The sequence below is a fragment of the Mytilus edulis genome, chromosome 4, assembly GCF_963676685.1.
Source record: "Mytilus edulis chromosome 4, xbMytEdul2.2, whole genome shotgun sequence".
Lineage (NCBI taxonomy): Eukaryota > Metazoa > Mollusca > Bivalvia > Mytilida > Mytilidae > Mytilus > Mytilus edulis.
The window spans coordinates 28717895-28745858 of NC_092347.1; the positions used below are offsets into that span (position 1 = coordinate 28717895).

The 27964-nt window shown below is 32.9% G+C and overlaps 1 protein-coding gene across 1 annotated transcript; it reads left to right on the forward strand.

Moving 5' to 3' along the window:
• Positions 1-1452: 1452 nt before the first annotated feature.
• LOC139519368 (F-box only protein 33-like) lies at positions 1453-27394 on the forward strand. Its single transcript, XM_071311379.1, has 4 exons — positions 1453-1874; positions 13935-14623; positions 14959-15116; positions 19374-27394. The coding sequence occupies exons 1-4, from the start codon at positions 1489-1491 to the stop codon at positions 19503-19505; spliced, it is 1365 nt and encodes a 454-aa protein (XP_071167480.1). The 5' UTR covers positions 1453-1488; the 3' UTR covers positions 19506-27394.
• The last annotated feature ends 570 nt before the right edge of the window (positions 27395-27964 follow it).

Sequence of the window (27964 nt, forward strand, 5' to 3'; positions counted from 1 at the left end):
CATTTATTTAAAAAAAAAAAACAGTTGTTGGCATGACACGGGTTATGATCTTCTCCTATATATTTTATGATAGTATGATACTGAACCCCTAACAGGAGGGATTGTGCCTGATATTCGTATGATGAAGAAATAATCTTTCAATCAGTTTAATTGAGGTCTGGAGCTGGCATGTCAGTTAACTGCTAGTAGTCTGTTGTTATTTATGTATTATTGTCATTTTATTTATTTTCTTTTGTTACATCTTCTGACATCGTAATCGGACTTCTCCTGAACTGAATTTCAATGTGCGGATTGTTATGCGTTTACTTTTCTACATTGGCTAGAGGTAAAGGAGGAGGGTTGAGATCTCATAAACACAAAAAGTTTTGCCAATGATCCAGCTATCTCTTTCAGCAGCCTAGGGTGTAGTCCAAATAATTACGACGTCTTAGTAGGCTATTTTAAATTTTTGCTTTCCTGCGTCGATGTAAGGCGTCAGAGAAAAAAAATAATAGCCTTTCAAGATGTCATAATTATATGGACTACCTAGGGTGTAGTTTGTCCATACCTGGAGATTTATCTATTTTTAATGCAGTTATTTGTTATTTGCATATGTTTTTATATTCGGTGAAAATCTCATTAAAGCTTATGTTTGTACTGTTTGTCAATATGACGAATCCAATAAAGTTTTACTTAGTTACTTACTGGGGGTCTCATTGGGGGTTTCTGATCCCGGATCCCGCTTACTGATTTGCCAGATTGTTGTATCCCGCTTACAATGTGTACGTAAGCAATTCTCACTTTTTTGCAATTTCCCGTGTCCCGCTAGACTTCATTTCCCGTTTTCACAGCACAATAATTTGACTTTCACGTGTCACCCTTTCAAAAAATAGGCAATTCCGCGTCATGCTTAGGCAGCAACCATTTGATTTTCTGGGGGGGGCTATGGGTTTTTTTTCTGGACAAATTTTTTTTTTCGCCTGCGGCGAAAAACAATCTATTTTTTTTGCGACAAGTCAAAAACAATTTTTTTCTTTCAATTTTAGCATTACATATAGTGGCAGCTGAGGGTGAAACAAACAATTTTTTTTTCTCAGAATCAAAAACAAATTATTTTTTTCTCCAAAAACTGGAAACAAACTTTTTTTTCCAAAAAAAACCATAGCCCCCCCCCCGAAAATCAAATGGTTGCTGCCTTAGACTCCAATGAGACCCACCTTACTTACTTTTCTTATAAATTGACATCCTTGGTTTTTTTTGCAAAGTGTCTAATGCTTTTTTTCTCTCACTCAAAACTCCTGTCCTGCCTTTTCAAATTTCATTCTAAATACCCCCCACCAAAAATTCAATGGTAGCTACCACTAATAGGTAAAATGTCAGTGCTCAGTAAATTTTTCATATTTTCGCGGTATTTTTTTTAAGTGAATTTATTTTGATAAAACCCGAATACTTCCGAATGTAACCTAAACATAATATCACGTGATCTGACGTATTTTGCAAGTTTCGAAGATGGCAGCGAGACCAAACTGGAGCTCGTTGCCCAGTGTCCTTATTGTGGATATTTTATCCTACCTTTCGCATAAAGATAGACTGAACGCTTCATCAAGTTGTAAAAGATGGAGGAACTGTCTATTTCATCCATTATTTTGGCAGAAGATTAATTTTAGAACAAGTTATTCAGACAGACAGAGGACGAAGTTTTTGACAGACAGATGTGGGAGATTCGTCAGACAAGTGGTTATAAATTTTGACTCCCACAACCACAAAGAAGTTCGTGAATGCTCACAGATCTTAGATGTACTCTGTGGTAATAAGAATCTCACAAGTTTTTCGTTGTTGCCTTCAAGTTGTCATATTGAATGGCCTGATACGCAATCGACGTATTTTATTGACAGGTAAGCGCCATGACGTAAATATTTACAAATACCAGCTGTGACCTTTAAATAGTAATCCATCCAATCAAATGTATTTTAAGTTTAGATCATAACTGTAAACAAAAGCATGTGCTTGGACATATGTTGATAAACTTTTTGAAATTGTGACACTTTAATGACTTAAATTCATTTTTTAAAACATTTTTAGCATTAAATTTAATGGGAATTGTCGTGAATATAGGCCAAGAGACTTTAGATCGTTTTCTTATGTAATTGTTTCCCGTACTTTCGCGCACACTATTGTTAATGTAACGTAACGTTATTGTTACGTATATCTTTTATCTTACGATCATAAAGCATCTAAACTAGCAAGACGTTATTTTTCTTCCACAACAAAAGTGAATAACCCTCAAGATATTGGTGCCGTGACGAAAAACCACAACTAGAGATGAGTTCGAAACTCAAAACAGTACGAGCCGCACATAGACGAGCAGTAATAAAACTACTGAAAAAAGCAGACCCGACAGAAGAACCGCAACAAGATGTTGTCAACCTCAGATCCATGATGGAGCTTATTAAAACCAAGAAGAAGACATTGTCTGACCTCAATGAGAAGATTCTAGAATCTATTGAAGAAGAAGAAGACCTCGACGAAGAAATTGAAGAAGTTGACAGATACGAGTTAGAGATTCAAATTGGAATAACGAAAATTGAAAAGTTCATAAAAGAAGTAAGTGTTAGTCAGTCTAAAAATCAATCAGCTCTTAACCCTAATGCATCAGATTTTATATGCAATAACCCCAGCGTGCAAGATCATTCTAACCAGATAATTTTCAACTCGGAGCAAACAAGCCTAAGCCAGTCAAGCATGCCTACCTCCACAGTGTCAAGTCATTATAACAAATTGCCTAAACTCAACTTGCCAACTTTCGGCGGAAATCTATTGGAATGGTCAGCCTTTTGGGATTCCTATAATAATTCCGTACATGAAAATCCTTCATTGAGTGACGTGCAACGATTTAATTATTTAAAATCGCAACTTTATGGAGAAGCTAGCCAGTGTATTTCGGGAATGCAAATGACTAATACAAACTATAATCAAGCAATACAAATTCTACACGAGAGATTTGGCCAACAACACAAAATAGTAAACGCATACATGCAAAATTTGCTAAATTTGCCTGCACCAACGCCCGGAATTAGGGGACTGAAATCGTTCAGTGACACAATAGAAAGTAATATACGTGAACTAGAAGGAATGGGTCGACATCAGGAATCGTACGGAAGCCTATTAATACCACTAATACTCAACAAGCTTCCATGTTTTGTCAGACAAAACATTACTCGAGACCACGGTAATGATGATTGGGATATTTCAAGTTTACGCAAAGCAATAAAGAAAGAAATTTGTATCCAAGAGGCCGCTAACGCCAATCCTATTGAAACCGATATTATCCCCACCGCATCGTTCGTGACAGAAACTACAAATAAAAGATGGAAGTCAACAGGGTCTAAAGATAGTAACAACAATAGTTCCGTTAAGACTAAAAGGCCGTGTTTGTTTTGTCAAAACCCGCATCACCCAAATGAATGTACAAAGATCACCGATATAAACGCCCGCACCCAAATCGTAAAGGAAAAACGAGTTTGCTTTAACTGTTTCGGTAATCACAAGGTTTCGGAATGCATGTCAAAATACAGTTGCCGAAATTGCAGTAAGAAACATCACAGTAGCATCTGCCGTAATAATTTACTAAATGAAAATAAAGCCGTAACAAAACCTGTCAACGAAGAGCTCCAAAGTACTACAGAAACAAAGAGCGCCGCTATGCATTCTGCAGTTACAGCACATACCGAAATTCTATTGAAAACCGCCGTAGCGCCCGTATGGTACCATGATGAAAGTGTTATGACTAACATTCTACTCGATGAAGGCGCCCAGAATTCATTTATTTCTCAAGAACTAGTAGAGAAACTCCATATCAAACCAACTGGTATAGTAAGCATGCAAATTTCTGCATTTGGCGGGAAAGAAGGTGATGTACGCAACCTGGAGAAAGCAACATTATCCATTGAGACCGAAAGAAAAGAAAGAATTCCAATGGAAGTAATTATTGTTCCAAAAATTGCCGCACCGATACATATGAAGAAACGGGTAAACATTAACAGCTTGTCCTATTTACGAGGATTACAACTTGCCCACCCAGTCACGCAGGATGAAAAGTTTTCCATTTCACTTCTCGTTGGAGCAGACTACTACTGGTCTTTAGTACAAGATGAAATTATTCGAGGTGACGGACCAACAGCTGTTAAATCTAAAATAGGCTATTTGCTATCAGGACCACTGAACACAGATATCAACACTCAACAATGGAACTCTACGATGATGAATGTCTTAGTTGCGCACAAACCCGAGGAGTGCGATTTACAGAAATTTTGGGAAATTGAGTCGAGCGGATTAGAGGCGGATTCTGATGAAAACACAAAAAATGTACAAAACCTAATGCTTGAGTACCAAAACTCTAGCATAACATTTAAGGAAAATAAATATGTCGCAAAACTACCATGGAAACCAGATCATCCCGAGTTACCCACTAATGAATATATAGCAAGAAGGAGGACCCAGAATATTATAGATAGGTTGGCTAAAGATCCGGATATGTTAAATCTATACGACAAGATTATCAAAGAACAGGAGATGAAAGACTTCATAGAAAAGGTACCCATTACAGAAATAGATCGCGAGCATGGAAGAATCCACTACATACCACACCATCCCGTTAAGAAAGATTCAAACACGACCCCTATTAGGATTGTATATGACTGCAGTTGCCATGGAAATCCAGATTTACCCAGCCTTAATGACTGCCTATCTTCAGCACCACCCATTTTAAATAAGTTGACAAGCATTCTTACAAGATTTAGATTAGGAAAATATGGCATCACAACGGACATAGAAAAAGCATTTTTACAAGTAAGACTTGACAATGAAGACCGAGACGCCACACGTTTCTTTTGGTTGTCCGATTCAAATGACCCAACAAGTGAGTTGATTATGTACAGATTCAAAGTTGTTCTTTTTGGAGCAACGTGTTCGCCGTTTATTTTAAACGCAACATTACTGAAACATTTATCCATGAATCCGAGCAAAGTAGCTTCAATTCTACAAGAAGATCTATATGTTGACAATATACTATCTAGCATGGACTCAGAAGAAGCCGCAATTAAATACTTCAATGAATCCAGAGAATTGCTAAAACAGGGAGGCTTCAATTTACGGTCATGGATGTCCAACAGCGACAAACTCAGAGATTTAGCCCTATCAGAAAAAGTATTGGATTCAGACAAGGAGACAAAAATATTGGGAATGCGCTGGGATGCAGAATCAGATACAATCAGCTTTGCCGAAACAAAACAATTAAAGATGGACACACAGTTGACAAAACGTGAACTTTTGAGACAGTCTTCCGCTATATATGACCCGTTAGGACTACTCGGACCGATAACAATTAGAGCAAAAACACTTATTCAAGACCTTTGGAAAAAAGGATATGCATGGGACGAGACACTACCAAAAGAAATTGAAAACGAATGGACCGATGTGAAGAATGACATCTTACAGATAACTACGAAACTTCAAATACAGAGATACTATTTTGCAAACGAGGACGAAGAAACTAGCGAGTCTACTCTACACATTTTTGTTGATGCAAGTCAGAAAGCATACGGAGCTTCCGTTTACTTGAGTAAAGGCACAGGGTCGACACTTGTTATCGCGAAGAACCGTGTTGCACCGTTAAAATTAATAACTCTACCAAAATTAGAATTAATGGCTGCAGTGATTGGAGCACGACTCTCAAAAGATGTAATCAAAAACTTAGGAATCAAAAGAGCAGTATTTTGGAGCGATAGCCAAATAGTTCTACATTGGCTCACCTCATCGAAATCATTAAACAAGTTTGTAAAAAATCGTGTTAGTGAAATTAAAGAACTAACTGAAACTCATGAATGGAAATATGTACCCACAGAAATGAACCCAGCTGACTTACAAACACGTGGATTGACTGCATCGCAATTTGAAGATTCGAGATTATGGATGAATGGACCCCAGTGGTTAACGGACGAGTGTAAATGGCCTACGTGGACACGACATGTGGAAATAAGCACTCAGCTATCTAATATCACCGGACCAAAGACACACAGAAGTGACGATAATATACCAAGTGATCCGCAGCGAATATCACAAATCATAGACATGAACAGGTATTCTGATCTAAATAGACTTTTAAGTGTAACTGGATACGTCTTGAAATTCGTTAAGAACTGCCAGAAAAAACGTCCATATCGACTACGGAGTTCACAAGGTGACAGGAACCTAAGAACAAGTCTAACAAAAGAGGAAATTTCATTAGCTATGAATTTATGGATCAAAGATACACAGCAAGACAGGTTCGTGAAAGAGTTAGAACATATTTCGTTAAACCCGAAAGTTAAATCACTATCGCTTGTACAACAATTACGTTTATATTTGGATGAAAATGTAATCATACGATGTAAAGGCAGAATACAAAATTCATATATAGAAGAAAACGCGAAGTTTCCTATTTTACTACCAAAGAACCACAAACTTACAGATTTTGTCATTATGGACGCACATCTAAGAAATCTACATACAGGAGTCGGTCAGACAATAACACATATAAGGCAATCTTACTGGATACCAGCAATTCGACAAAGTGTGAACAGTGTCTTACGTAAATGCATACAGTGCCAAAAAATAATTGGTAAACCGTATAACAGCCCGGAACCACCACCACTACCAAAAGATCGAGTAAAAGACACCATACCATTTTGCACAACTGGGATAGATTTTGCCGGACCTCTACACATCAAAGATACATCAACACAACCGCGAAAGGTATATATATGTTTATTCACATGTGCATGTATACGAGCTATACATTTGGAACTTGTACCTGATTTGTCATTGAACACTTTTATCCTAGCATTTAGACGTTTTATCAGTCGAAAAGGAACACCACAAACTATTTATTCTGATAACGCGCCTACATTTGTAGCCGCATCAAATGCACTTCAAAGTCAGCTGAATTTACATATCAACTGGAAATTCATTCCGAAAGGAGCGCCGTGGTATGGCGGATGGTGGGAACGTCTAATTGGCTTAACGAAAATGACATTAAAGAAAGTATTTGGTAAAGCACTCGTCAGCGAACAATCTTTGACAACAATACTCACTGAAATTGAAACTATTATAAACAATCGCCCACTTACATATATATCTTCAGATATAAGAGATCCCGAACCCTTGACGCCGTCTCATCTTTTACACGGGAGGATTATTACGACCACAGAGATGCACAACGACAAACACAACGCGAATATTCAAGAACTTGATACGATCACAGCCAACAAACTATTTGAGAGAAAAGGACTCTTATTAGACCATTTCGCAAAACGCTGGTCTAATGAATATCTTACCGGATTACGTGAATATCACCGAGCCTCTGGAAAACATACTGGACAAGTAAACATCGGTGATGTAGTTCAACTAGGAAGTGAATCGCCACGACTTTTATGGAGATTAGGAACAATAGAAGACGTCATCAAAGGAGGAGATGGTTTTATTCGAGCAGCAAAAGTACGGACTTCTAGAGGACTAGTTACAACACGACCAATTGTGAAGTTATATCCATTAGAACTATAGTAACTGTTATAGGATTTTTGTGAAGGACAGTTAACGTAACGTGAAATTACAAAAAAACTTTCAATGTGATCCATTTATAGAACTTTAAAGTTTTAATTATTTATCATTTAACATAATTTTATTTCTTATGCATTTTGAGGCCCCCAGAATGTCGTGAATATAGGCCAAGAGACTTTAGATCGTTTTCTTATGTAATTGTTTCCCGTACTTTCGCGCACACTATTGTTAATGTAACGTAACGTTATTGTTACGTATATCTTTTATCTTACGATCATAAAGCATCTAAACTAGCAAGACGTTATTTTTCTTCCACAACAAAAGTGAATAACCCTCAAGATAGGAATAATGCCAACTGCCAGTAATGGCCATAATTTCCACATATTCCTCCTTTCTAGGAGAACCACCACCAGACCATAAAAATATGTTGGATTGAATTGGTACATGTAGTAATAGTCCGAAATGTATCTACCCAGTCCACAGACATGGCTAGCCATCTCTAAAAATTAGTTAGTTAACTTTTCTCAAAACATCCCTTATTTACATTTGGGGTTCTGATCCCGGATCACGCTTACTGTTTTGAGGGGGGGTAGGACCTTTATCGGGACTACGGGATTGTCACTTTTTAAGTTCGGGATTTCGGGAAAGAGCTTTTTTAACTTCGGGATTTAGTTTAATCGAGATATGGGATTTACGGGTATTTACGTCCGGGAATTCGGGATTTTCATCTATCGGGACTCTTATTTAAAGACACCACCAAAAAACATAGTATGCAAGTATCTATTTAACATTCTTCAGGTTTTTACTTTTAACAAGTATGATCAACCCTTTTTGATTACAAAATAGTAAATCTGGACACGATTACACAAGAACAAAACAAGAATCGGATTAAACTAGGTGTGTTAGCATAAGATTAGTATTCAAAGATCTATGTTTTTGAATACTAATCTTAAACAAAAAGTGTCTGATTTTGACTACCCCAAAAATTGTTTAATTTGGTGTTTCACAATCTTAAATTTCGAAGCACTACAAAGTTATTTACAGAATAATGTCAGCAACTGCGGTAAAGATCATAATGTACCACATGCAGAGCAAAAGAGGTTCCATATTGAATTCATGTCAGAAATTTTAAACGGAAAGACACAAATAAAGAATTACCAAAACAAACACCGAAAAAAAACATTGAATTCATTGTATACACGCAACTACTTGATACTGCGGATGGAACACAAAAAGGCTGCAGAGTAAAGTAGAGTAATAACATATTCTATCATACTTCAATTAGGTAACTGACTAAATTATCTTACCGGTATTTAAACTCAAACTAGCCTATCTATATTAATCATTGTGAAAGTGTCTTCTAATTTTTTGAATGTGTCAGTCTCCATATAAAATATATTAATTGTTTTAAACTAGACTCACTAGTTTAATATGTTAATAATATGTAAGATACAGGAAATCTACACAACAAACTGAATGATTGGTTTAATTGAACAGTATAGTTCAGTATACAATCATTTATCAATGTTTTTGCCAAAAAAGCATGTCATTTTATCAGGATTTCGGGATATGGTCAAATTAGGCCCGGGAAATCGGGATTAAGCAAAAATAAGCTCGGGATTTCGGGATTGGACCCCCTCCTACCCCCCCTCTGTTTTGTCAGATTCCCGTATCCCACTAACACTATGTATGAAAGCAATTCTCATTTTTTTGGTAAGTTTCTTACGTGTAAGTCATCGGCCTCTAACCGGAAGTGACAGGTTATCTTACTTTAGGAAGTGTGTCCTACTCCTAGATAATGTAGAACTGGTGTTTGAAAACTAATAATAGAAAGATGCTTATGAAATTTTGAGCTTTCCTATTTTGATGGCATACTGCAGCTTGAATTAAAATATACTGAATTTTTATCGATAAATCAAATAACTCAACTTCATTTTGAAAATGGCGAACAAATAATACTTGGCAGATCTGCGCTTCGCGGAAAGTATAATCAATACACACATGAGACAGCAGTTTCTACATTATGCTTTTATCGGTATTCTCCAGACGTGTCAGATCCATATATGTGTGCCTCCAGACGGGAGTACTATAATCCTGTTTTCAAAGGTCTCCTACCTTCCTCCGGTTGAAAAGAAAATTAATACCGTGTTTAAAATATTTCATGAATGAACATTTAAATTTTCGACGCTGACTACGATTTTTGCAAATGTTTATTCAATACGTAAAAGCCAAAGAGTATCGAAATTATCATGGTATCTCACCTAATCTCGGCCCAAAACAACCTCGGACTATAATAAACTCGGTCTTTTACATATTCGGCATTACAAAATGGGATTATAACAAATTTCGTAATTGGCTAAGTATTCAGTAAAGTGCTGTTTCAATGGGTGTCCCAGAAAAATGCATTTTTTTCATATTTTAAATTATTTTGAGTTTTAATGCAGGTAGCTAATCAATTCACTGCATGATGAAGAGATAAAATAAACAGTCTCATATGAAAAGTTTATTGTTGAATAAAGTATTTTATAAATGAAGTGTTGAATTCCCTATTTTTTGCATGCTTATTTTGTGACATGGTCGAATGACCCAAAATCAAAATTGTTTTATTAACCTTTTTGTATGAATGGCAACTAGGTAAAAAGGATTTTCAGGTAAAGCAATAGGGTTGGCAAGGTTAAGGACACTAAAACATGAAAAATCATCGAAAAATAAGGATTAAAAACAATTTTAAATGGTCATGTTGTTGGACTAACATTTTCTGTCTTCTTCCTATGTGAAACTGAAATATAAGTTATGTAACAATAGAGGGCAATTAAATGCACAAAATATCTTGAGGCTTGAGCTTATTAACTAAAATGTGATAATTCATCATGAAGTTACAGCAGAAAGTTTTATTTTTTTCAGGAATTGTCATTAAAGTTTACTCTTGAAAAATCTGTCCAACCGTTACGGGCGAACATTTCAATTTTCATTTGCAAGTTGCCAACTCAGTTTAAGTTTTTTTTAATGTTTATGACAACAAATTTTACTACAATCACGATGTGCATACGGTATTGCTGTCAACTGTTCCTTTTTACTTGAGGTCAACGACATTGAAGGGGTGAACACTCTTTCTGTCCAACCAAGAGATGGAAGTTACATCCAACATTTGTCCAAAAAAATGTTACGTCCAACATCCAAGATATTCTCTAAAATGGCTACCACAAGTCACAGAATCAATTTCGCTTCTACTTTGACAATTACTTAACCTTAAATACTACCATATAAATGAAAAATAAAGAGGTTTTAAACTGTTGACAGTCTAAATTTGACATAATTTTGAAAATTAGGACGTAACAAGAGTCCATTAATTTTCTGTTGGACGAACCGTAGGACAAAATCTTCTAATGTCGGACGTAACAGCTTTTTAAAAGTAAAAAGAACCTTGTTAACAACTAACAAGTCCACATAAACTAAAAAATAGTTCTCAGACCCTTCCTAGTCTCTTCTTAAGAGGTGCCCATTTTTAAATTCCCATTAGGATCAGTAAATTAATGAATTCTGTCCTATGTTTGTCCGACAGGGAATATAATCTGTCCTATGTTTGTCCTACAGTTTTTTATGGTTTTGTTTTATCCATTTATTTAATAATGAACCATTTTACCTCTTGCTGAGGAACACCAGCTGTAGATATTAGTATAAACAGCATAGTTTTGATTTTGTTTTTGACTTTCAATGATGCAAATGGAACAAATTCTCATCCAAAAATGTCCCCGTTTGTCCGACATATTTTAAGATTTTTCCAACTTATAAGTTAGTTTTTGAAAAATTTAACAAAATGATATACTTTAATTGAAGATCTTATGAACTGTCAAGAGAAAAATTGATATATTTATTAACTAGGCCTTCATATAAAAGGAAAATATTCAATTTTTCAATGTCCTGTTACGTCCAACATAACCTCTGTCCAACATGCTATTTAGGTCTAATTTTATGTTTTCTGACTAAATAACTATCTTTTTACATGTAAAACCCTAAACTAGAATCATTCTCCTTTCAGAAAATCATGTTATTAAGATTGAAACAGCTACTTTTAAAATCATACATGTTGTCACACACTAACAACACTATACTGAATACTTAGCCAATTATACTACTTGCTATATAGACTCATAAAAAAAGTTTTTGCTCAGTTCTTATTATTTTTCTTCTTTGGGTCTATTTAGGTGTATTTTGAGGGGCCAACAGAAGGGAGTAAATTACTGTAGAATCCTATGGGACTTTTTTTTTAATTTTCAAATGACTATAACTTGAAAACAGTAAGTGACGGACACACATGGTTTTCAGTAATGATCACAGGACCATAAAATAAATCAAATTAAATTTAGGTTGAGTCCATGGGGTCACCCAACCCAGCCCCTCATGTTTGAGAAATTCAAAACAGTCATGATCCCCACCCCTAAACCATATATATATCATAAAAAAAAAAAAAATTATATATATTCTTATACCGTACAATAAAACAAATCAAATGAAATAAAAGGTGAGTCCCCTGGGGTCACACCCACCCCCTTGTTGTTTGAGAACTTGTAAACAGTCAAAATCCCCACCCCTAAACCATATATATTTTTGTATGGGACAACAAAACAAATCAAATGTAATAAATTGGAAGTCCTGTTGGGTCAGCCCCACCCCCTTGTTGTTTGAGAACTTTTAAACGGTTGAGATCCCCACCCATAAACCATATATATTTTTGTATGGAACAACGAAACAAATAAAATGAAATATAAGGAGACTCCTTCAGTGTCACCCCACCCCATCTTGTTTTGAGAACTTGTAAATAGTCAAGATCCACCCCCAGGCCCCTTCTTTTCGAAAACTGAAAACTGTTGAAATCCCCACACTGAAACCACATATATTCTTGTACGGAATAATAAAACAAATCAGATGAAATAAAAGGCTGGTCCCTTAGGGTCACTCTTACCCCTACCTCCTGCCTGTTTGAGAACTTGTAAACTGTCTAGATCCCCACCCATAAATCATGAATATTACTGTACATGATTTCAAGAAGATTTGAATGACATACATCACTTGTGCATATTAACACTTTACTAGACCAGACCAATTTGTAATGGACTTTGTCAAATGTCAGGCGACCGTTGGAATTACTAATTTTGAGAGCTTTGTTTGGGAGACTTCCAAGCAGCATCGATATCCTGTTACAATTATTTCTTGATAAAGTTTTTTTTTCCAAAAGGTTAACCATGCAATCTACACATTTACAATCTAAATGTACCATTGCAAACTTTCCACAGGTGCTATCCAGCACTTTGATTGTAATTTCCTGTGTCCCGCTAGACTTCACACAACAATTTGACTTTCACATGTCACGCTTACAAAAAAATTGCACCCTAATTAGACCCCATTGAGACCCATTACATTGTATACCAGGCTATGAAAACTTTAATAAGAATAAAAACATGGTTCTTAAATAAACATGATAAAAGTTGTTTCACTTTCCTTAAGTTTGTGTGATCATTTTAAATCAAAAGAATCTTGTTTATAGCACTACCGACAGCTAGCTGCTGAATATAGCGCATCTTAAATACATGTAATGACATGGTGATAGGGAAAGTGGAAAGAAACCATCAATTCATTAGGGGAAAAACTAAAAACTCTATAACACCACCAGGAAGCTTCATAAAGGAGGGGGGAATCCTCTTTGGCCCTCCCCCTGTATTAGCTTTCACTCTTTATAGTTTTCTAAAGAATCCAACATGAAGAGTATCATGTACATTATTAGTCCCTTTCCATATAGTACAAATGTAGACTCCATCTGTCAGTCCGGCAAATCAGTTTTCCACACTTTTTTTCATGCTTGAAGATTTATTGATTTGATAATTGGTATAAAGTTTTATCGTTACAAGTTATAGATCAAGTTAAAATTTTGTGCCAATCTAATGATTTTGTGTAGAGTTATGGACCTTGGACATAGAAAAATCACTCTAATAATCAGTTTTCCCAACTTTTTGTCATGCTTAAAATTGACTTGAAATTTGTAATATAGTTTACACCATGACAAATGATGCATGTAGATCAGGTTAGCATTTTATTCTAGTACAATGAATTTTAACCAGGAGGGGTCTCAGAATGCTTGTTTTGTTCATTGTATATCAGTCAGAGAAAAAACAGCAACTTGATACATTGATTTTCATACCTAATGACAACAGGAGAAACAGTGGAATATTATATCATTTGCCAGTTATTTTAAATTGTGCTTATTTTTGACCATTTTGATGAAGTAAAGATAAAGCAAAGCTTAAGTCATGTAAGTCAATTAAAAAATTCTACAAATATGATATACTTTTGTTTGTTTTCAGGTTTTTAGACTGCATTGAAAGTATTATAAAGAACAGCAGAAAACTTAAACACTTTTCCATGGGATTCGCAGAAGAGTTACTAGAACATTCCAGTATTATCCTTGACTTACTTGGAAGAAACTGCTCACGTATGTTAGAAAGTCTGCACATTGCCAGCATTAAAGAAGATTCAGAGAACTATGGTATTATTGATCTCAGTGCCTCACAATTCCTTACATTCACAGCCTTGAGACATCTCAGTGTTGACTATGATCATATGAGTAATGAACTCCTCTCAGCATTTAGTTCAGGCTGTAAAAACAAACTAGAGACCTTAGTTGTCAACGTTCATGGAATTGACTCAGAGCATGAGAAAGTAACAAACTACTCATGGATAGCAGTCAGGAAGAACTGCCCAAAGCTGGAGGTGACTGTCAACTTGATTCATTCCTATGATGGCGTACAAGGCCTTCTAGACATCCTACAGCCAGCCTTACCTCTAACATGTTTTAGACAAATGTTCTGTACAGATCTCAATCCATCAGCCATCAATTATTTTTCATCCCATTACAAAGACACCCTGAGATCTATTTACATCATTGATGGTTTGAATGATGGCTTTCCTATTCCATACTTTAGTCACATGGAAGAAGACACATTTGTTATGTTGGCATGGAGATGTACCAAACTTGAAGAATTTACCTTGCTTGGTTTGTTTTCAATTAAGATATTAGATTTTACCTTTTTAACTTCATTGTCACTTTTAAAGATTTATGCAAGACAAGACAATCTATTAAAACTTTAGCAAACACAACTAAAGTAACTTTAGATTAAAATTTCTTTCACCAGTCACTTGTTTCATATGACTTTAACTAGATTCACTACTTTGACACATGTTTGAAAGATTATTGTTCTGTTAAACATTTTTGTTACACATATTAATTCCTGAATGTTTGATCAAACTGTGTTGAAAATTTCAACTTGAAATCTCTTGAGTCTTTCTAGTAGATAAATTGAATTTATAACTTTATATTCTGTATTGTAGGGTATGAGATTTTGGATGACGATATAATGGCTATTGCCAGACTACGCGGTGAGCAGTTGAAGAAATTTGATATTCCTCTGTCATGTATTGCCACTTTGGATGAAGATGAAGAAACACCTGCTCGATATGCTTATGTGGATGATGATTTTGTACTCAGTGTATGTATCAATTTTATATAGATTTCATGTTCACATGGAGCATATCCAAGATCATCTTTTGATCAGTACACAATTAAGGTTTAAATAGGAATTGATGTGAATAAAATCACGAGCAGTTGTACAAAAAATTCTTTTATTATACAAATACATGTATGTAGTGGCCTTGGTAAGTTTTTTTTTGTAAAGGTACTTACAAAATTAAACTAATTGACAGTGTTCAACTGTGCACATGTATGTACAATGTACAAACAAATGATGTGATAAATCAGTAGAAGATGTTAAAAAAGTATTGTTCTATTGACCAAAATAAAAGACTCAGTTATACATGTATAATGGACAGTTTTATGTCCATTATTTTAAAGTCGTCAGTGTTCTCCCCAGGCCGTTTTAGCGTCGCGGTACCGCGACGCTATATTTTTCCACCGTGATGCTATAATAATTCCCGCGACGCTATAATTATTCCCGCGACGCTATAATTATTTTGAAGATGCTATTTTACTTGTCTTCAATTTTGAACTTTCATCTATTATCTATTATGATCATAAAAATTATATCACCTTTAATTGTAATCCCTTTAAGTCGGACACTAAAGGCAATTAAAAGATTAAATAGCTAGGTGTTAATTGCCCTCAGGGTGATAACTGTTTGGATGCGAATATCCCAAGCTGACACTTGTGACATGACTAATACCACGTCACGTGTCTCCAATCACCAATTTCGACATGGAAAAATGCAATCACAAAACAATTCGAAATCTACGTTTTGTATTACGAAATTTTAAAGATTGAAACGATTATTTTTTTTAAAAGGTCGTTTATTTGTGCAACTCTCCAAAAATTACTTTCTTTCTCTTCCGTTTTCGAGAGCGAGAATTTTGGTTTAGAGCTAAAATAAGTTTAATAAATCTTTAAAAAGTTATCATAATTGGCTTAAGTTTATGTTTAATCAATTTAATGCATTAAAAGCGTCTTATTCATTCACAATCTCTTGTCAAACAATGTTTATTCTCAGACTCATTTTCGTAAATTTTTCTACGGCCGCCATTGCACATTTTTGTGCAAACTACGGATAGGAACCGGACCAGATATGACAAAAATCCGCATATTCACGATAATGACAACAGATGAACAGTAGACAGAAAAAATATACCAAGAGAGAAAACTACGTATTAACAGACTATTTGTTAGATAACTTTGTTAAAAATACATATCATTTTGATGTAAAGATAAACAACTGGGACTAATTCATTGAGTGCCATGAAACAATGAATTTCATAAACATGATAAAAAAAAGTTTTAAAATTGATTTTTTTTTTGCTACTTTATCTTTACTTAATATAATATAAAAAATAGTTAATTTTGTGTACTAGATATTTAGTTTTGTATATATATACAGGTTGCACTATAATGAACCATTCATTCATTTGACTTATTGTTGGGTAACTGAAACCACATATTTATTTTTATTTGGCACAAAAGGAAAAAAATAATTCTGTAACTATAAATGAATAAAGAAAACATAAACTGAAACAACTGTTTTTGTGGTTATAGTTTAATTGTATTCTCAGTTATGAATTGAACAATATAAACTAAAACATATAAAGGAAATAGAGCATCAACGCGACGCGACAAATGACATTAAAAACTAGAGGCTCTAAAGAGCCTGTGTCGCTCACCTTGGTCTATGTGCATATTAAACAAAGGACCCAAATGGATTCATGACAAAATTGTATTTTGGTGATGGTGATGTGTTTGAAGTTCTTTCTTTACTGAACGATTTTGCTTCTTACAATCATATCTATAATGAACTTTGCCCATTAGTAACAGAGAACTATATTTGGTAAAAATTTACATAAATTTACCAAATTAATGAAAATTGTTAAAAATTGACTATAAAGGGCAATAACTCCTTAAGGGGTCAACTGACCATTTTGGTCATGTTGACTTATTTGTAGATCTTACTTTGCTGAACATTATTGCTGTTTCAATTTATCTCTATCTATAATAATATTCAAGATAATAACCAAAAACAGCAAAATTTCCTCAAAATTACCAACTCAGGGGCAGCAACCCAACAACCGATTGACCGATTCATCTGAAAATTTCAGGGCAGATAGATCTTGACCTGATAAACATTTTTATTCCATGTCAGATTTCCTCAAAATGCTTTGGTTTTTGAGTTATAAGCCAAAAACTGCATTTTACCCCTATGTTCTATTTTTAGCGGTGGCGGCCATCTTGGTTGGTTGACCAGGTCATGCCACACATTTTTTAAACTAGATACCCCAAAGATGATTGTGGCCAAGTTTGGATTAATTTGGCCCAGTAGTTTCAGAGGAGAAGATTTTTGTAAAAGATTACTTTAATTAACGAAAAATGGTTAAAAATTGACTATAAAGGGCAATAACTCCTAAACGGGTCAACTGACCATTTTGGTCATGTTGACTTATTTGTAGATCTTACTTTGCTGAACATTATTGCTGTTTACAGTTTATCTCTATCTATAATAATATTCAAGATAATAACCAAAAACAGCAAAATTTCCTCAAAATTACCAATTCAGGGGCAGCAACCCAACAACCGATTGACCGATTCATCTGAAAATTTCAGGGCAGATAGATCTTGACCTGATAAACATTTTTATCCCTGTCAGATTTCCTCAAAATGCTTTGGTTTTTGAGTTATAAGCCAAAAACTGCATTTTACCCATTTGTTCTATTTTTAGCCGTGGCGGCCATCTTGGTTGGTTGACCAATTCATGCCACACATTTTTTAAACTAGATACCCCAAAGATGATTGTGGCCAAGTTTGGATTAATTTGGCCCAGTAGTTTCAGAGGAGAAGATTTTTGTAAAAGATTACTTTAATTAACGAAAAATGGTTAAAAATTGACTATAAAGGGCAATAACTCCTAAACGGGTCAACTGACCATTTTGGTCATGTTGACTTATTTGTAGATCTTACTTTGCTGAACATTATTGCTGTTTACAGTTTACCTCTATCTATAATAATATTCAAGATAATAACCAAAAACAGCAAAATTTCCTCAAAATTACCAATTCAGGGGCAGCAACCCAACAACCGATTGACCGATTCATCTGAAAATTTCAGGGCAGATAGATCTTGACCTGATAAACATTTTTACCCCATGTCAGATTTGCTCTAAATGCTTTGGTTTTTGAGTTATAAGCCAAAAACTGCATTTTACCCCTATGTTCTATTTTTAGCTGTGGCGGCCATCTTGGTTGGTTGACCGGGTCACGCCACACATTTTTTAAACTAGATACCCCAATGATGATTGTGGCCAAGTTTGGTTTGATTTGGCCCAGTAGTTTCAGAGGAGAAGATTTTTGTAAAAGTTAACGACGACGGACGACGGACGACGACGGACGACGACGGACGCCGGACGCAAAGTGATGGGAATAGCTCACTTGGCCCTTCGGGCCAGGTGAGCTAAAAATACAGTTATTTTTTTTTACGCAAAATGTGATGCTATCCAAAATTTCTGGGGAGAACACTGGTCGTATGAAACCTCAAATTAAAAAAAATGATGCAGATATGATTTTTATATTTAAATGGATAGTTTTCATTATAAAACTTATGTACTACATATTCTTTTTTCTGAAGAAAATTCGTTAATTTGTCCACATTTAGAAGAAGTTTACTTTATTTTAATTGCTTGCTTTTAGGAAGCAATTCGACAACATATTTTCTGTATATGCAGGTGACCTTAGCATGACTCTTATTGTCAAACTCCAGTGATAGCAATACACGTGGATCTGTCATTAAAATAAACTATTATCTGATTGTATATGTTATACACGTGTTCAATATCCATACTCTTTTCTTGATTGTTTACTATAAGGTGACACTCTTTAAACTTCGGCTTCAAAACATGGCAATTAATGAGCTGCCATATTTGCTAAATCATAACAGACAGAGAAAAAAAATTGACGATTAAACGATATCTTTGCGTAAAAAATGATAAAATTGTGCACAGAAGACTAAGTTTATGATATATACATGCATTGGTTCAAGAATTTGATAAATATTATTTTTCACCAGTCACTTGTTTCATATGACTTTAAGGTTAAAAAATTATTTTATACAGTTAAAAATGTGATGGCCAAAAAAGAGGATGATTTGTTCGATAAGACCTCCAAAGTAGTAACAAACAAATGTATGAACACTGAAAAAAAACATGAAGAAATATAATTTATATATTTGTTTTAATTAAAATATCTTGTCTTTTGCACAGGTGTCCAACAGCTTACAATGGCCTTGGTATCCAAAAGACGATAGTGAACTACCATTAGCAGTATTTGATGCTCAAGCAGACGCTGAACTGGCCTACATTGAGATCTTACTGTCTGACCAGCAACAAAAGTGACCACCAACAGCAAGCACTTAAAGAAAATATCATTGAAATGGCTGAATTTGGAAAATTTCTCTTTATCTGTATAACATGAAATATTTTTTTCCCATTTTGAATATTTAAGTCTGCCTATTGTAACAGTATATAAAACTATGTCTTCTTTTTAATTGATATGTTTTTCATTGATATTTTTCAGATAAAAAGTTATCTTTTAGATGTCAAATAAGCTCATTGCTTGTCTGTTGAATTATTGATGTTTGAAGTATTGCATCAAAGTAATATTTAAGTTACTCAAATGGAAAAGATTGTGATTTAAAATTTAGATAAACTTAATGAATAATAATATAATATTAAATAATAGTTCTGACAAAAGTTAAACATACACTGATTTTTCGTAGAAAAGGTTTACCAAAGCTATAAGAAATATGACAATCTTGAAATTAATGATGCCTGTAACGATATCATTGGTGGTAAATTATATAACACTGTTGAGTAGAGTTTTATACCATCACACTGAAGTCTGATTAAGGAAAGCGATGTTTAATCAAAGCAAAATAGGAATTATATTATCGTTTCTATGTTGTCAAATCTATTGATACCTCTCAGTTTAGCCTTTTAATGTCAGAAATGGTTTATAAAATTGCATGTTTAAACTTATAGCTGTTCTCACTTTGGTCAGTGTTTATTGATTGTATGAAAATCATATATAAGGACACCATCAGAATCAAAAAGTATTTTGCTAACCATCTATTATAGTGCTTATACGTTTAATGTAGTTCTAGTCAATTCTTGCCGTATTTATTGTACTAAAAGATCATTCCAGTAGTCTTTATAAAAGTGTTGACTCAAAGAACTTTTGATATTTATACTATTTTGTTTAATTTTTATCAGTATGAAGAATGTTAGAATATGGCAAAGGTTTTTAAATTATATTTAAACGACATATTATCAAAATAATGTGATAGACATTTTGTGATCTTTAAGTATGAGGTCATGTGATATAGAACCATACGTGCCAATTATAGAAATAGATCTGAGTGCAATATATTGTGATACATCTTAAGACCACAAGAAATGGTGGGATAAAGACACAAACGATTATTTTTATTTTATAATCTAAGATTCTGATGTTTTACTCCTATATATCCTGTTGTTGTGAATTTTGTGCTATATTTTATGTGCTTGAAGAATTTTACAACTTTAAACACCATCAAAGTGCATTTTAATTACATTGTTGTGTAGCATTAATTGATATTCTTTGATGAAACAAATGAAGGACTTTATATTTATGTTTAATTCAAGAACTAGGTCAATGTATTTTTTATCGTCCGTTTGATTTTTTTCAAGGAGAAAAAATATCAAATCATGGTAGCTCACACATTTTTATGTTGCAAATAATCCAAAGGATTAACATATAAATTTAAATTGACTTCTCATGTTAGCTCTCAAGCAGCTTTTTGAATAATTAGGTGATTTCTACACGTAATAATGTATATTTCTAATATATGTGAGGGAAATTGCAATTAGAGTTGTAAGAAGTCCATCCCTTGTTAACATAGGTGCAGTTAACTTAAAAAAGTTGTCTTCTACATTATTTGTTTGTGAATTGCTGCTCAAGTGACATATATTTTCATTCATTTCTTTCATCAACAATTTAGGTGAACATGAAAAAGTAGCTAAATCAGCAAGTTAAGAACTAGCTACGTTTTCCCTTGGACAAGTGCAATCAAAAATAAAAATTTAGAAAAACCAAGATCTAAGTTTTTAACTCAATGTTGTTATTTAATTTGTTATTTATTTAAACATCTTTGTTAACTTTGGTCCATGTTATATACTAAGAGACCAAATATTGTTGATTTTTACAAAAAGTTCCAACACATTCATATAGCAAGCCTTTGGTATAATTATAAAAGTGGGCATTTTTAAAGGCGTAAAAATATCAGGTTTTTAATCTACAGAGGTATTTTCTTCTGATTTCTTATTCACATTACTGACAGGGTTCATTTCTTGAGAATATACAATTGCAAGTTTGAATATACGAGCATCAAGTAATGTTTCATGTTAGTAGTTGGATTTAAGACTATTTCATTGTAAACGTCTATATATAGAGAGAATTTTTAGACAGCAGTGTATTTAAAACATATGGCAGAGCTAGGCAAAGCTTAAAGAATAAATATTGATATATACACTTGTTGAAAGAGTGCAACAATTTTGGGGAAAATATTTAATCTAACAGTTTTGAAAACCTGATATGAAAAGTACTGCTATATGTTGTTTTAACAACTTGATGTAAATATGTAAATACGTTTATTTTTTATTAAGTTTGTTGTTTTATTTTTATTGTTCTATATTATAGAGAATTACCTGTGTATTCTAAAATTTTCATTATTTTAACAAATATTGTGTATTCAAGATAGAAATTACAAGCTTGAAACCTCTTGGATGTTGACTTGAAATTCTCATATTAGGTGTTTTTTCTTCTCCATCATGAAACATTTTTTATTTAAAGAAAGGTTTAAAGAGCTACTTTAGTTCTAGTGTAATTTCATTTTAAGAATGAAAAATATGACTTTCTCTTTTCTTTTATATTTTGATTTATTTGGAAAGTTAAAGTTAAGGTTATGATGTGAGTGAAGTGTTACAGTAATTTACCTCAATTTTTGTTATAATAATGAATCCACATATGTTATATATGAATCCACATGTGTTACATATGAATCCACACATGTTATATGAATCACAAAGTCAGTTGAATTTTACCACAGTCTTTCTTTATACATGTATAACATTGTCAAAGAACTTTGTGTGGGACTCATCCTTAAATGATCTCAAATATTCAACAGTCCCATTTAAACATGTATGTACAAAAGTTTTACTGAAGAAGGATGAAGAACATATCAAATGAAGTTCATATGTGTTCGTAAAATCTTTTCAGAATAACACGTAATGTGAATATATATAAGCCATAGTAACACCAAAATTTTGAGGGGAATATAATGGTAATCTTAGGTCTGTGAAATATGTAATGAAGGAATGATGTGAAAGATATTTGAAATTTAATCTGATACAATTATTTAAATCACATGGATTGGAAAATGTGAAAATGATGTTAAATACCAAAAATATAACAAATTTGGTATTTTTCTATTTTCTATCAGTATGAAAATTGTTTCTATTTTTTTTTAATAATGACAAGATTTGAAAAATATTCCATTGAAAATCCGATTATTTGATATGGCACTCATGATCATAAGTATGTTGGTTACTAACTTATAAGAATCTCATATATGTTTACAATTACCATAGTAACATTTATTGTTGTCATTAATATCGTGACAGTGAGTCATAGCTTTTGTTATAGATGTGTAAAATACATAATAAATAATGTCAAAATAAGATCATTATAAATACGGGTAACAAACTTGATACGATGTGATGTCATACACGGGTGATATATAGAAATTTATATAAATGTTATAAACATGCCTTGGTCAATCATGCAATTTGCTGATGTTTGTAATAAAAATTGTGATTAAGATCCTGAAGAAACTTGACTGTAAAAGGTTTATTCTTAAGTATTATATTACATTGAGAGTGTATGTAATAAGTACACTTTCTTACTAAAATATTGGTGTTGTCCAAAAGAAATGGAAGTAAAGATGGATGAAAGAATAATTTTAAATGGCCATGTGAATCAAACTAGCAGTTCTTTCTTCACGGTATGATTTTTCCATTGATGTAGACATTTTTTTATTTTTTGAACCTTTTTGATGCTCAATTTTTGTAGTCAAAATGCTAATTTGTTTGAAAAAAAACTAAAAATTAGAAAAAAAAAGCTACAATAGTTCTGAGGAAGAAAACTAACTTATTGATACATTAAAAAAAATCTTTAAGTTCATGAAAAATAAATTTTTGATGCATTATGATACAAAGTGCTGTAAGTTTTGTTTGTTCTATAGTTTGCCTTGTGCTATAATGAGTGGAAATGATTAACTGCTATCTTATACAAATTCAATGTATACCGAGAACCTTGTGCTATAATGAGTGGAAATGATTAACTGCTATCTTATACAAATTCAATGTATACCAAGGACAAACCTTGTGCTATAATGAGTGGAAATGATTAACTGCTATCTTATACAAATTCAATGTATACCAAGGACAAACCTTGTGCTATAATGAGTGGAAATGATTAACTGCTATCTTATACAAATTCAATGTATACCAAGGACAAACCTTGTGCTATAATGAGTGGAAATGATTAACTGCTATCTTATACAAATTCAATGTATACCGAGAACCTTGTGCTATAATGAGTGGAAATGATTAACTGCTATCTTATACAAATTCAATGTATACCAAGGACAAACCTTGTGCTATAATGAGTGGAAATGATTAACTGCTATCTTATACAAATTCAATGTATACCAAGGACAAACCTTGTGCTATAATGAGTGGAAATGATTAACTGCTATCTTATACAAATTCAATGTATACCAAGGACAAACCTTGTGCTATAATGAGTGGAAATGATTAACTGCTATCTTATACAAATTCAATGTATACCGAGAACCTTGTGCTATAATGAGTGGAAATGATTAACTGCTATCTTATACAAATTCAATGTATACCAAGGACAAACCTTGTGCTATAATGAGTGGAAATGATTAACTGCTATCTTATACAAATTCAATGTATACCAAGGACAAACCTTGTGCTATAATGAGTGGAAATGATTAACTGCTATCTTATACAAATTCAATGTATACCGAGAACCTTGTGCTATAATGAGTGGAAATGATTAACTGCTATCTTATACAAATTCAATGTATACCAAGGACAAACCTTGTGCTATAATGAGTGGAAATGATTAACTGCTATCTTATACAAATTCAATGTATACCGAGAACCTTGTGCTATAATGAGTGGAAATGATTAACTGCTATCTTATACAAATTCAATGTATACCAATGACAAACCTTGAACAGTCGAGTTTCTGATGATTTGATAAATAAGGAAATATTCATGAAGCCTTAAGAAGATGTTGTGTGAGAGGTTGTAAAAACAAACTTACTAATGTGGTGGAAATTTAGACAAAACTTTATAATGTGAACAACTAATTATGTGGAATGTATGTTATTTAATGTTGTGTAAATAGTGTGTATACATATTTGTTATTATCTTTAAATCAACCATTCAATTAATGTAGTATCTATGAGCCTATCTCAGCTCATATGAACAAAAATAGGATCAAAATAAACTTTAAATAGTCACTTGACATCATTTAATTTATAAAAAGACCTGTAAACAATATAGTATTGCCTTTTATTATACTTATTTTTAATTGATTGCAAAAGATCTTTTTTTTCACACAATTTTTTTCAAGAAAAAGATGAGGTCAAATTTTAGGTCAAACTCATTGTTTTCATCTGTGAAAAACACCATTAGTTTGGATCATGCATTTGTCTAACATATTTGTCTTAGTTTTATTATACCAAGTCAAGAGTATTTAAAATGAAAACTTTTTTTGTCTCTATAGCTATGTAGTATTGCTATGCTTGTTTCTCATATTTATGACCTGATTATGGTTACTGTGATCTTGTCCTTCATATGCATGAACTATTTGGCTCTGTTATCACTGTAGTATGTTTGTTAACAAGATTTCCTTAATCAATGTATAACAGAATTTTAACGATATATCTTTCATTTTAGATTGGTTATTACCTGTATTAACATATATATACATGATATTTGCCAAACTTGATTTTCTTCCACCACAAATGTATGTATCAGCATAAAAGTGAAAATGAGAATGTCATTTGAAGGTCATGTTTTTGCTCAGAACCTGAAGAGTTCACTTTAAATATTTATTTATTTGGAAGAGAAATAGTGAAACTTATACTTGTTGGAATTAAAAGACTGTGTATGTGCATTTTAAAAACATTTTGTTTACTTCGTAAAAGATTATGTGAATTAATGAATGATATATTATCTTTGTCATCTGATAAGAATTATCCAATATCAGATAAGGGCATTTGAAATCAATCTTATAAAAAATGTACAGGGAAACTATTATATCAGGAATATACCATTTTTATCAAACAAATCCCTTCCTGGATGTTATATGCTTATGTGTCATGATGTTGTATATATAGTTGTTTTATTTATGCTTTAATTGTTTGATGTATCCAATATGCTCTAGAAAGGAGCACAAGGTGCTGAGAACATCAATGGGAGACAACCCATGAATCAACAAAATATAGGCTTGTCCATCAATATAGTATGATTATTCTTAAAATTATTTTTATGGGAGATTTGATGCAAACATCTCAAGACGGAAAGAGTTTGTAATCTATCATAGTTCATAAAGAGGAGATACATACGTAAAATAATCATTTAACTTTTTTTTTTAAAGACGTCTTTCACAAACTGTCTCTTCAAAGAGAATGCATATACATTAGATATGTTTTGAAGTGTAAAATATGATGTACTGTTATAAAATGAACAAGTGTATTGCAAATTTTTCATATTGAATAATCATACTATATTTTGACAACCAAGTAAGAATGATCATATTGTATAAAATATAATGTCAATTGTGTGATTTTAAGAAAGACCCAAATAACATCAATCATGATGGACTTGTGGTAAAACATTCTAATACCAAAATGTGTTCAAACGAAGTCATCACCGACCCATGTGACAGTCAATCTAATTTACATAAATAACCCAAGTAAGACATGATTTTACATCTAGGAAATTTTTGTTCATTGAAATTTGCCCCTTTGTAGTAATAAAATTTCACATCAATGGATATAGTTTCTTTATACAAGCATTAGAATATAAGTGTTTTGACATCTTTATGCATTTCAAAGGGATGAGAGGAACAAAAGTCAATGAAAAGTTTCTTAATATGTGCATCTTAATCTGGAAATATAATCGTTATAGTGTGGTCTTTATTAATTATACCAATTAAAAAGAATTGTTCTGTAATCATTTGTAGGACAAAGTAAGAATAGGGGACATTTTGGATTTGAACATCATTGCCAATAAAGTTTCAAAAATGTATAAATATATTTATTGTTTTATTTTAAAAACTTGAAAATAAGATAATTGAAAGCTACTTGACATTCCAACATATAAAGCTTGATTGATATGAAGAATTGATATGAAGAAAAAAACATTCCATGATTGACTGTCTCATGATATATAGGTACATATAGTGTATATCTGTTACAGCTAATGTTTATGTGCTTATTAAGGAACCTTGGCAATGGATACCAACTGTCTTTCATTACGTGAGATCCTGTCATATAAACTAGTCATCAGACAAGATACGGCACTGGTGACAGGTGCTATCATTTACACTGGCTAAATAAACCAATTTATATCTCTATACCATCAACCATAGAGGCATTGTTGAGAAACCCAGTACAAATATGTTTTTTTTTTAATTTAATGTTATGGTGGAGGACCCAAAAAAAGAGTACAAATTCTGAACAATTTTTCTATTATCATGATATGGTTATACTATTACAAAACTTGTTTTTGCACATCAAATCAATATATCTTGAGTGATTTTGTGCTGAATAGAATTTTTGGAAATCATAACTCAATAAGAAGTAGTAGGCTATGCCACTTATGAAGAAAAGGTTTTCAAAGAGATTAAATGGTTTATTTAGCTATTGTATCATGTTTTGTTTTAAAAACATACAAGTTAATATCAGTTTAAAATAAAAGTGCCAAAGTCAAGTCCATTAAAGACTCATGCCTTTGAAACAACTTGTTTGTTTTATCTTGTTATAAGTAGAATTGTTACACAAGAAATGTTTTATGATTTTATGTACCGGTATATTATGGAAGTTGATATCTGAAGTACAATAAAGATGAGCATCTGTGCTCCATATTGGTGTTTATAATAACTTACTGCCATGATTGCTACGTATACTGTCAATAACCAGATAAGAGTCCGTGCACAGAAATATATCTCGCCTGTTCTTTTGAATTCAAGTTGAAAGTCTGTAGTATAAAGGTTTAACTACCCCTGGTACAAGTATTACATACATATAATGCTCTGAAAAAAATGAGGTTGATAAGCCAAGCCTGACAGACATGTACATATAATCATTCCATTCACAAAATATAGTTGTCCTGTCGCTAATAGTACTTGAGAAATGGATATAAAAAACTCAACATTAAATAATGAACCATGCCAGACAGACATTTACACAGGGATAGTGATCTTGCAGTGGCGTTAGATAACTTATTTAAGCTTTATAATTCGGAAGGTAGAATACTTGTATCCTTCAGACTTTGTAAATAGATGCCATATGTTATGCAGTTCTGTATGTCATTGTTCTTGACCTCATTATGGTCCGTGACTACTTGAAAAAAAACTAGATATTTTGTGTAATGTTAATTTCTCTATTAATATGAGTAATATGATAAATCTATTTGGTATGTGCGTACACTGC